Source organism: Saccostrea echinata, unplaced genomic scaffold, assembly GCF_033153115.1.
Source record: "Saccostrea echinata isolate AGI-Se365-2 ecotype Australia unplaced genomic scaffold, CSIRO_AGI_Sech_v1 ptg000058l, whole genome shotgun sequence".
Taxonomy (NCBI): Eukaryota; Metazoa; Mollusca; class Bivalvia; order Ostreida; family Ostreidae; genus Saccostrea; species Saccostrea echinata.
Window position 1 is genome coordinate 7,271,043 of NW_026889807.1, and position 11,963 is coordinate 7,283,005.

An 11,963-nucleotide genomic window follows, 5' to 3' on the forward strand; every position below is an offset into this window, starting at 1 on the left:
TTTATATGGTAGCAATATTGACTCAATGTTAATACAAAAGTATGTTGTGTGTAAAATGGAAATTAATTGGCAGGTAATGTAAAGAATCTGTATTTCATTACACAAAGTTATCTTTTGTCAGGTTTTCTTTGCACATTAGCACAGTTGAAAAACATTATATATAATTCACTGATGGATGCACTGTCTACAGTGTTTATATAAAATTATACATAAAAGTGTTGGGGGAGGGGAGGGGGTAGGGTATCCAATACCGGTAAACTTTGGCACCTACTGCCTGTAAGGGCATTATTTGCTGCCTGTATACTTTTGCTAAATACCTTATACCCAGCAATTGTACCTTAGCCGAGTGTACAGGATTCACGAGTGTACAGGATTCACGTTTTTACATTGTCTTTGTACTAATTGTTTGTTCAATAGACTGGCCACCAGTGGCCAGGGCTTATCCTATCTTCAAGGCCGCACTATGGCAGATAGCATAAACAGTTTGAACTTCTCCCTGGATGGACACTACATGTAATCAGATTTCTATTGTCCAGTCAGCAGTAATTTCTATTGGGCCAATATTTGTCCACTCTGAATGATTGATCTGGGTTTTCTGAAGTGTTTTTTGACCTTCAGTGATCCAGGCCAGGTGTCGAAGAATATTTATATAGAGGAAAGACCTTGATTAAATGTTGTTCTTTAAATATTGTAATCCACCTGATGAATAGAATATTCTGTATGTACGTGATTTATGCATTATACATATACATGTATATGTACTGCATATTTTCTTCTGTACATCATAAAGAGGATACATTAAATACCCTAAGCTAGCAGTAAACTTTGATGTATTTAGATATTTTTTGCTATTACATGCACATGAACATCAAGGATGGTGACAATCAGATGTGCTGAAGTGGTCATTTTTGGCCGAGTGACCTATTTCATGACCTCCAGACCTACTTATACCAGGCCATATATAGGCATATAATGGTCATCAAATCATTTACAGCTGTCAGCTAGATGTGGGTCATTCTGTCACATAATTAACGAAGTGCTACACAGTTAATTGCACATGCAGGCAGTGTGGACCTGTTTATACTAGTTTGCAGTCTTTTTATTATTTCTTTGAAGACACAACTAGTAACATTAATGTGAAATAAAAATTGTGTATAAATATTCTTTATAGGCATTCCTGATAATGACCTAAATAGAGGATGATAAATGTATTGTGACAAAGGAAAATGATGGATTGGGCTCTTCAAAAAAAAATTATAATATCCATTTTTACCATAAAGTCTTATCAATTGATTCTTTTGAACATAATACTGTTTAATCTGCTGATAATGTTTTTCAATACAGATTGAAAGTTTCCCCCATAAAAATAGCCTTTGTTATCCCCAACCCAAGGTCAGACAGCAACCCTGGGACTGGAATCAGGCAGTCAAGGGGTGGGTGACCTAGGGCACAATTTTATTGACGCTGCATTGGATAATTCAAGTAAACAAACAGACGAACTTTGCCCTTGAAGGGTGGACCTGCGCAGTGCTCTGAGGCAAACATGTTTTATAATGCTTTGATGAACTGCTTAGGCTGGTGTTTAACCACTTGAAAAATAAATGTAGATGCAATTGTAAATCTAAAAGTTTGTATTTCTTTTTTGTGGAGGTCATGTATAAGAAGTTAAGTTAAATATTTCTGAGAGCTTTCTGAAAGTTTTAAGGAGAATACAAACTCGGAAACATTTCCCTTTATTTTATGAATAAATGAAAAGATCTTTGAAAGTGTTTCAAATCAGGACTCAAAAACTGCTACAAATGCTAAGTGATGAAGATAATTTTCTAGCAAAAAGCATCAGAGACCACAGTAAAAAGATGCTATAGCTACAACATAATGGTTGAGAATTTTTCTAACTTACAAGTATGAGGAAAGTTTTATTGAACTGTTGAAAAAAAAGTCATTTAAACAAGTTTCAATGCCCCTTTGGATGGTTTTGCTGAGCCATTAAAGATAAGAAGGTTACGGATTTACATTGATCAACAAGAGGTTCACAAGCAGTCAAGGTCAGGGTTATATTTCAGAGGGCATTCAACTTCAAACAGCTGATCGTTGGGGAGGAGTTAAATGTAGAAGTCCTTGAATCACTATAGTGTCGTAAACAACTAACACTCAGTTGTAGTATGTTCATATCTTCCGCAGGAGATAGTACTGTTTTCATTTATCCAGTATAGCGCATAATCACTGTGAATTCCCCTTGTGACCTGTCGACTGTACAGGGCATCGTCATTAACAGAGCAAAATATTTGAGGTTTTGGGATCTGGTCTGATCTGGTTTTTCGAGGAAGTGAGATGGTGTATATAAAGTCAGAGGTCCGGGACATGTCAGTCATTCAGCGTTTAGCAGCCGTTGTGAGCTGGACTTGGATTGTGGTCTGTTCTGATATGGATTCATTGCTTAATGCCCCTCTGTGTTCAGAGAAAAGCAAGCATGATAAAATTCGGATTCTGAGAGAGATGAGAACTATCCTTCATCTCTTCCTGTGTTTTGAGTGCGTTATATTTTTAAAAAATTTTTGAATTTAAAAAAAGTTTTTTTTTAATTAATGCTCTCTTGTGGACTTCAATTCATCATGGATATTGATTTTTTTTTTTAAATCATGAATCATTCTATCTTTCATTTGTCTTTTTTTTTTCTCAAGTATTTTTCATGTCAAAAGTTAGCTTAATTAATTGCACAGGTTATGATATTTACTAAAATATAATTAGTTGCTCCAAGATAGTTCAATGTGCAGCAGGATTATTCACTAATAGTGTGAAAGGGTTTGCATAATTTTGGAAGTCTTTTGGTACATAGAAAGGAAATCCCCTTCACAAACAATTCCCAAATGTCAAGCTTGATTGAAGTTTGACAGGTTGCAGTAGTACTTGGTGACATTTCTGGTATACAAGTCATTCTTGTGTAGAGTTATCTTAACAATGTTTTATAGCTGAAGTATGAATATTTAATGAGATAATAATGATGTTTTTATTTTATTTGCAGTGGTTCAAGCACAGTAGCCATTGATAACAAGATTGAGCAAGCTATGGTGAGTACCACAATTTTTACATGTTGATCAAAGAATAATTCTGAGGCAAGCAAAAATTTTAAGGAAATTAAAGATAGTTCTAAGGAAATCAAGGATAATTTTAAGGGATTCACAGGCGATTTTAAGGGAATCTGGTCGAATTTTAAGGGAACCAAAGGTGATTGTAAGGAAACTTAAGTTAATTCTAAGGAATCAAGAGTTTGTTCTAATGAAACCAAAGGGAAAGTAAAAATTAAGAGTAACTTTGTAATATGTATAGTTCTGGTCAGTAGAAATTCAGTCTCTGCGCAGAAGTTACAGATAGGGGGTCTTTATTGATTGCAAGGGCATGGAGATCTCTGGCAAAAACACAAAACAATTGTGAATTTTATTGCCCAATTTCTGCAGCACTGGATATTGTTGATGTAATTGTTACTATGGAAATAACTAGTCGTTGTTGTTTATCATGAAGAATGGCACAAGAAACAGGATAATTTGTCTTTTTTTCCCCCTCTCTCAGGTCTCTTTTTTTGCTTTTTGACTTAATTGGTTAATAAATGACACAGAAATAGAACTCGTGTTTTCAGACTATTTTTGCAGAACTTATTTGACATTTTGATTATCTTTTGCAACAACAGAGAAATAAAGAAATCAAATCCCTCAATGCTTTTTATGTATTGAAATAAATATTATTATCAAGACCTAACAAATTTGACATGCAAAAGTAATTAAGGTCTGCTTCAATTCTCATATCTCAGAAAGATTTATTTATAGTGAAATTTCAAAAATAAAAAATCAGCATGCTAATCAAAGCAGCTAATTCATTGATACTGATGGAATGTTTTCTAAAATTAATCAAGAAGTTACCAAATAGTTCTGACAGTATGTATTTCTTCGAAAGGATGAACTTGCTGCACTGACTACATTTGTGTGTTGGAACATTATGTTCTCAATTACTAGTCAGCAAATAGTTCTTTCAGTGGATTATTAAATTAGGTACATTTATTTACCAGGTATAGTGTGTTATTTATAGTTTTTTTATTGCTGTACCTCAGGGTTTAGGGTTATTAAGATACATGATGAAACAGGTGATTAGGTCTTGACACCTGCAACTTCCTGTAACTTGTAAATACACAGTAGAACGAAGATAAAGATTTAAGGAGGAAATATATAACTGCCCATTAAATCTTTTGATGTGGGTTTAGGATACATGTGTTTTTGTAAAAACATTTGTGTTTATATAGCGTCATTTATTTTAGGATCTGGTCAAGAGCCATTTGATGTATGCCGTAAGAGAAGAAGTTGAAGTTCTGAAGGAACAGATCAAAGAACTCATCGAGAAAAACTCGCAACTCGAGCATGAGAACAACATCCTAAAAGCTGCAGCGAGTCCAGAAACACTGGCCCTGCTGGCCCAACCCCGCCAGTCACAGCCCCCTCCCCCATCCTCATGACAACCTTGTCCCCCCGGGCCTGAGATGGCCCAGTCCACTCAAAGCTTCTAGTGTCTCGGTACCACCAGATGGTCCCTAAGGAATAGGAGAAGAGTTGCTGCAAAGTCCAAAAAAGAAGGCTCTCAGAAAGAATTGATAGGCTTTGTACAAAGCTGGTGTTTAAGAAGCCTAGACTGTTGTCGGAACTCGAAGCTGAGGCCTCTGGTTCAGTTGTGCGTTTTTTTAGGGGAAGGTCGTTGACATACTCATCTAATGATACCGGTACACAACGTGACATTCAAAATGTAAAATGTGTAAACATTTATTTAACTATCAAAATATTTTCATGACATTGTAAACACTGAATAAAAATTTGGTATTCCAAATCATCTCTGATCATTCCTAGTTGACATTGAGTCAGAATAGTTGCTCCAATGAAATAAAACAAATTGATCGTGGACTAATAATGGGATGAAATTTTATTCATTTGTGTCAGAATTAATTTACATTGTTCAAATAGATTGCATTTTTTACACTGAATTTTAGCAAAAGAATCAGTTTTATGAAAGATGAAAAAATAGTGTCATTAATATTTGTGCCATGTAAAATGAAGATCTTGGTTAGCTCTACATGCTTCATTTGAGCTCGTAAGGTGCTTTTATACATGTTTTAATGAACATAAAAAGCATACAAGACCAATGGCCAGTATATATAATTAAGGAATGGAGATTTATTTTTTTCCTGTGGAATTATATAACAATGCAAATTGTGAAATAATTGCTTTGCATAAAATGTGTGAATAGAATTTCATGGCAAATGTTTGCAAAGTAATTATAAAAATGAGATTATGGCTGTACATATATCTCGCCAAATCTGTACATAATGTAAAAATATTAATTTTTCTCTGTATTAACTATGAAAAGTATATTTTTTAATCGTTGAAAAATGATATGTATACAATTGAAATATAAATTGCTATATGCCATTTCCAGCCAATTTTCTTCATTCTTTTGTTCTGAAGAACGTATTAGTTTCATTTGAACCTTTATTCATTGTTTGTGAACTAGTCATTTTAGAAATGAAAAAACTTGCACGCACAAATTGGAAAGTGAATAAAAGAAACAGAGTTAAAACTATTTCTTTATCATGGCTTTTTTTAATTAATAGTTTATTTTAATTGAATCATTGAGTTATTGTTAAGTCTTGTTTTAACATCACCTGAGATGAGTCTATAATTTGTGATGCAGATGTGAGTTGTGTCCCTTAACCATTGATGTAAATTCAGTTAAGAAGTTTAACAGCTGTGAGTTTTTTAAAGCCATTATTCTTTACACTGTAAGTGCTGAGAACATTAATTTGATGTGATAAGAAAAAATAAGCCATAGACATCTACCATTGTTTGTGTGTTTTGACTAGCATTATTTGTCCAAAAAAAAAAAATTAAAATGTGATATGCTTGGAAACAAATCTATATTAAAATCTGCATATATTGAAAAAAAACCTGTGTTATGTTCCTTCTTTTGGATCCTTTATGCCATAATATTTAAGGATCACAGATTTAAAATGAATTTGTTTTAAAAAGGTAGAAAAGACTTCAGTATACTTAATGAGTTCAGTGAATTAAAAACCCAGCCTGGTATTCGTCTCTGAATATATTCATGATATGTTGCAATTCTAGATGATTCCAAGCCAGGGATGTACATGAAGGATATTGCTCTGAGATTTTTTATGAACATACAAAAAAAAAAGATTAGTTTTTAGTGCTCATGATGATGGGGGGATCTGGTTTAAAAAAGGAGGAAGGTTTCAAGTCTTTAAAATTGTCGCTATAAAAACAGATAATGCACATTCTTAATATGAATCCTTGCTTCATTACTGGGAACAAAAAACAACATGTAATTCAAGTTTAGAAGAGGCACTGCCAAGACCCATTTATGATATACATGTAGCTTTTGCATGAAACTGGTCAATGGCTATGTTTTTTAGGTTCTTGAATGACGAATCTATTATGCGTTCACGTTGAAAATAAAGGTCTTATACACCGTGAACGTAATGTAAGATAATGTTCCATTGTAAAAATGAGAGTTGTTTTCTTACGAAGAATAATTTTATGGATAACAGTTGGGTGCATTCATTAACGGAATGTCAGGAAAAACTAAAAGATCATCTGATTGGTTTTACAACTCAACAATAGAACAGAAGATTTAAGGATGTACAAAAAGACTCCTATTCCTCTGGGCGGCTCCATGTAAGCCCGTAGCGACGGTTTCAGAAGTGGTGGTGGGGGGACTTCCCAAAATATCTGACAAGCCAAAAAAAAAAAAAACCCAATTAACTGTCTAAATCCTGGAATTTGCCAGTGCTCGACTTTACAGCAACAAAAAGTGAGGGGAAGGGGGGGGGGGGCAACCTGCACCTAAAGGAAAATTTACTATAGCAAAATACTATACTCAGAAATAGGGGATGGGCGGGCTCCATGCCCCCCCCCTCCCTCGCGTTCTACGGGCCTGCCATGAAAAGTCATCACCATTACAAAACACAGTGGAGGAACCACTCGGAGTTCAGATGAAAATGGCTGTTGTAATTTACCAGTTTTGTAGGCAAATATGCGTTTATGAATATGACGAGAATGCACACAGGAACAAAATGTTCTCTTTTTTTTTGTCTTGTTTAGTAAGAAGATTTACACCTATCGAATTTATGCAAGAATTTTCAGTACACTTGCTTGGTAGGAGCGATAACTCTAAAATAGATTCCCCATCGATCGTTGTCCCATTGTCTTATTTACCAGGTGGTTTTGTTTGTTTGGTCGGTTGATTGTTTGATGTCCCTTCGAGATTTTGAGACACCACCACTTGCCAGCTGCAAATTTAGACGTATGCGGCACTTACGGCTTTTGAGCAATAAGGGATCTTTTTCGTGCCAACACTTACTGCGTCGCACGGTGGATTCAAACCTGCGACGTAAGGATCAACTCTCTAAAGCAGACGCTCCAACCATTGCGCCACGCTGGTAGTACCGGTAATACAAAAAGTTGTCATATTGTAATTTTTTGTATTTACATACTACCACCTGGTAAATTCAAAAATTACAATATGACACCATATTAATTTTCCTTGGTTTTCAGTTTTCTCTTCATTTTCAATTAGATCTAGATAATGATAATTTTAAAAAAAATGGTAGAAACCAGATGGTCGCTGTTTAATAATGCTCCTACTGAAAGCAAGATTTATGAGGCTCCTATCAAGATTTAGGAGGCTCCTATCATCAGTGAAAAATGAATTTTTTGACTTTGAGAAAATAATATCATAGAAAGGAGTGTATATTAAGTTAATCTTTACAATTATTTTATTTTCAAAATAGGGTATTTGCAACATTTCCCAAGGAAAAAATGTTCTCAGGCTAAAAGTATTAGTATACAGAAATCATTGTTGTTTAAATACATGCCTACAAAGTATTCGTTATCTTCAGGTCTAAAATAATTTTAAGAATACTTCGATTCATAACTTTGTCATCCACTGATGATTTCCGTTTATTTTATTTAAAATTAAGGGCAGTTCACCCTAACATAAAACTACCATGGAATTTGAACTTTTAAAAGATACATGTATCATTAGTAAAAATGCCATTTGCATTGTTGCATAAGTATATTTCTGCGGTTCAAACTCAGCAACAAAAAATATAATTACTCTCAATACTTTTTTACCCATAGAACTATATATTTTGTTAAATGTTCTCTAGGAAACTTGATTATAATAAGTTCAGCAATGGTTTTTTTTTAAATTTATTTATTTATTTACTTATTATTATTATTGGGTTTTTTTCTTTTTTTTTTTTTTCTTTTTTTTTTTTTTTTTTTGGCTTTCTCTGAAAAATGAACATAGTTAGAACATCGATATTTGATGCTTCATTATTAGCATTAGATATGTTTAAAAGTTAATAAAATACCAGTAAAACTATCATGTATATCGTGACATTTCCTTCAATGCCCGAAAACGAAAAGAAAGACAACCCACAAATAGCTAACTACATGTATTTAATGGATCTTGACAATATCTGAGATCTCTTCACGCAGCTTAAATCTTACAGAATTTTATTGTGATAAAATTTGATTTTTACATGTCTTTGCCTTTGTATATCATATGTATGTCATAGTTTTTGAATGTTGTTACTTTCTTGCAATATGTGAGGAAGCATTTTAAAAGGAGGTCAAACATACTGAATATATTTTCATTAAATACATTTTAGCATGCAATTTACGAAGGGTCTCCATTCAGATTTTTAACAAATAAAACAACTAATTTTTCTTTATTTGAACTTTCAAACCCATCAGAAAAGGTTGTATGTGACCACATTCTAAAAAAGCAAGTAAAAGTTGTGTATTGCAATGTAATTTATTTTAAGATTGAAAAATAGCCTTTGAATGGTTTCTAAATTTCCAAAATTTTCAAAATGTTGAAGGTTATACATGTAAGTAAAGAAACCACAAAATAGCATTTTTTTATTTTTAGAGTTATCTTTCTTTTTTAAATTTAATATTAGTAGTATGATTTGGTTAGAAACAAAAAAGAAAAATGATTTTTTTTGTACAAATAAACAAGTAGAAACTTAACTAGTTTGTTTTTGTTTAAATGTAGTTGTAGAAAAAACGTGTCATTTTCATTTTTCATTTTTTTTCCTGTTTTTAAGTCAATTTCTTTTTTTCTTCTTTTTTGCATATCATTTTGTTTTTGTTTGTTTGTTTGTTTTTTGTTTTGTTTTGGTTTTGTTTTTTTTTTTTTTTTGGTTTGTTTGTTTGTTTGTTGTTTTTTTTTTTTTGAAATGCAGTTGAGGAGCATATAATCTCAATCAAGGATAAATCAACTAGAAAATGGCTTAAATTTCAAACCTTTTTTCATTATACATTTATACATATGTCTGGTCAAAATCATGATACAAAATCATAATACATGTACATTATATAATAATAAGCCCCTTATTATAAACAGCAGAAACATCTGCAACACGAACAATTTTCCCAACTAGAAGGATTAACTACAGGGATTTTTCTTATCATTTATGTCAATCAGAATTCATTACGTAAATAGCAAGTTATATTGGTCTTGAAGTTCGTCATGATCAGTCTCACATTAAAATTTGTAGTACTCATTATATTTGTACTATGCTGTCGGTCTTGTTTCAGTTTGGATGAAGTTCTCGAGCTAACAAATGTTATCAAGCATGTAGTGGAAGATATATCGCGTTCTCGACCTTGAAAATGCAATCAAGATGAAAGACAAGAAAATCCTTAACTTGGAGAATGAGCTCACACTGTGTCAAAATCAGTAAACCGTGAATAATTTAGAGAAGAATCCCACACTGCGTAAAAATCAATCAACCGTGAAAGAAGGTAAGAAAATAAGGTTTGGTCCCGTTTTGCATACATTTGAAAAAAGGTGTGAAATATGTTTTGGTAACATCAAAAGTATGATTTCTGTCAGAGATTTACCTGTATTTTACCCGTATGTTGTTAAAAAAAATAAATGATTAAAAATAGAATTTAGTCAATATTAATGTCTCAGCATAGCCTTTTCTCTTTTCTAGATAAACTAACAGTAACTGATTAAAGAACAAAACATTTATGCTATTTAAGTTTCATCACATAAAATTTAATCAAGTGAAAAATTAAATCAACCTGTACAACCGAAGACAAGTGAACGCTGAGAATTTAGATAATATTTATTCATATCAAAAATTAAATTAAAAACCAGAAGTCTCTGTTGAGACTGTAGCTCTACTGGTTTTTACTTAATTAACAAAGACAGAGAAATTAAGGTAGCACTTAGCCTGAACCTGTGGTAACAGCATACTGTCTCTATAGTCTCTTTCAGAGTCAGGTTTAATTGCAATAGGACAAAAACTGTAGGAGGAGAATTTCACAGAAATTTCTATTTTTAGTAACCATGGCAACACCGTTCATTGAAATAATCAAAAACCGATATACAGAATTATGTACTGGTATCTTAGTGTAGTCTACTTGTGTACCCAGTTGTATTGAAATCAGACTAAAATTGTAGAAGGGGTAGCGTTTTGAAAGAAATTCACAAAAAATTCTTTTTTTAGACCATGACAACACCGTTCATTGAAATAATCAAAAACTGAATTATGTATCTTAATGTAGTCTTTTACATAGTTATATTGAAATCGACCTAAAACTCTAGGAGCAGTGTTTTAAAAGAATTCCACAGACATTTCACAGAAAGTTCTTCAAAATCAAAAACCGATACATTAAGAATTCCGTACGATATACAGAATTATGAATCTTAGTGTAGTCTTCTTGTGAACCCAGTTGTATTGAAATCATACAAAAACTGTAGGAGGAGTGGCATTTTTAAAATATTTCACAGAAGTTTCTATTTTTAGTAACCATGACAACAGCTTTCATCGAAGTTAAAAACGAAGACAGCAATTATGTATCTTAGTGTAGACTGCTTATGTACCTGGTTATATAGAATCGGACTAAAACTGTAGGAGGAATAGCTTTTTGAAAGAATTTCAGAGAAAATTCTATATTTAGTAACCATGGCAACATTGTTCATCGAAATCAAAAACAACTAAAGAGAATCATGTGTTTTAATACTTATGTACCAAATTATACTGAAATTGGACCAAAACTGTAGGAGTGTAGCATTTTGAAAAAAAAAAGAACTTTAAGATTTGAATTTTGAATGTTTGAATTTTTTCATTATTTCTTTGAGATTTTAATTTCAAACCATTTGAATTTATTTTTAATACATGTCTACTAAATTTTGATATAATTTGACGTTTAGTAAATATAACAAAAGTCCGTGAACTTTTCGAACAGCCCTCGTACATAGACAAATAAATGAAAATCTCTGTCTTTTTTTATCGAAGTGTAGGTTGAAACAGGCACTGTGACTTGGGAAGCAGTGTCGGTTTAGAGGGCTTGGAGGCACAACTGAGATTTCTTGTCACTAAATAAATAGATAGATTAATTCAAAAAATACATTATTTAGGGGGCGAAACCTTCACTTAGCATTGCCTTACTATTGCATAGCGTACATACTTGCAATATTAATGTGGGGTGGGGGCGGCTTCCTTGCCACCCCTCTCCAGTTCCTACGAGCATATCTTACACGTACTTTTTAGAGTACTGTTTGTTTCAGGATTGGAGAAGCGAGACGTTTCATCTAATATTGCATTTTACGCGAGACTCTCGCAAGATGTTACTCTTGGAAAGCATTCTACGGTTATATTCGATTCAGAAATTACAAATTACGGAGGAGGCTATCATTCATTTGATGGTATATTTATTTGTCCACGTTCGGGAGTCTATCTATTTACTACTACAATTCTTGTACACTCGGGGCAATGGATTAGAGCAGTTATCGTAGTAAACGGAAGTCCAGTTGCTGAATTAATTGTCCACAGTGAAGGTGGTTACGAGTCGGGATCTACCACTGTGATTGTTCATCTTCAGAAT

General features: G+C 32.9%; 1 protein-coding gene across 1 annotated transcript in view; it reads left to right on the forward strand.

The window, feature by feature from the left end:
- Window positions 1-5,980, forward strand: part of LOC133174699 (TSC22 domain family protein 1-like) — a 41,889-nt gene extending 35,909 nt beyond the window's left edge. The window contains exons 2-3 of the mRNA XM_061309780.1: window positions 3,023-3,068; window positions 4,307-5,980. Coding sequence (XP_061165764.1) covers window positions 3,023-3,068; window positions 4,307-4,501 — 241 coding nt within the window. The 3' untranslated portion in view covers window positions 4,502-5,980. The remainder of the gene's footprint in view (window positions 1-3,022; window positions 3,069-4,306) is intronic.
- Window positions 5,981-11,963: the final 5,983 nt, after the last annotated feature.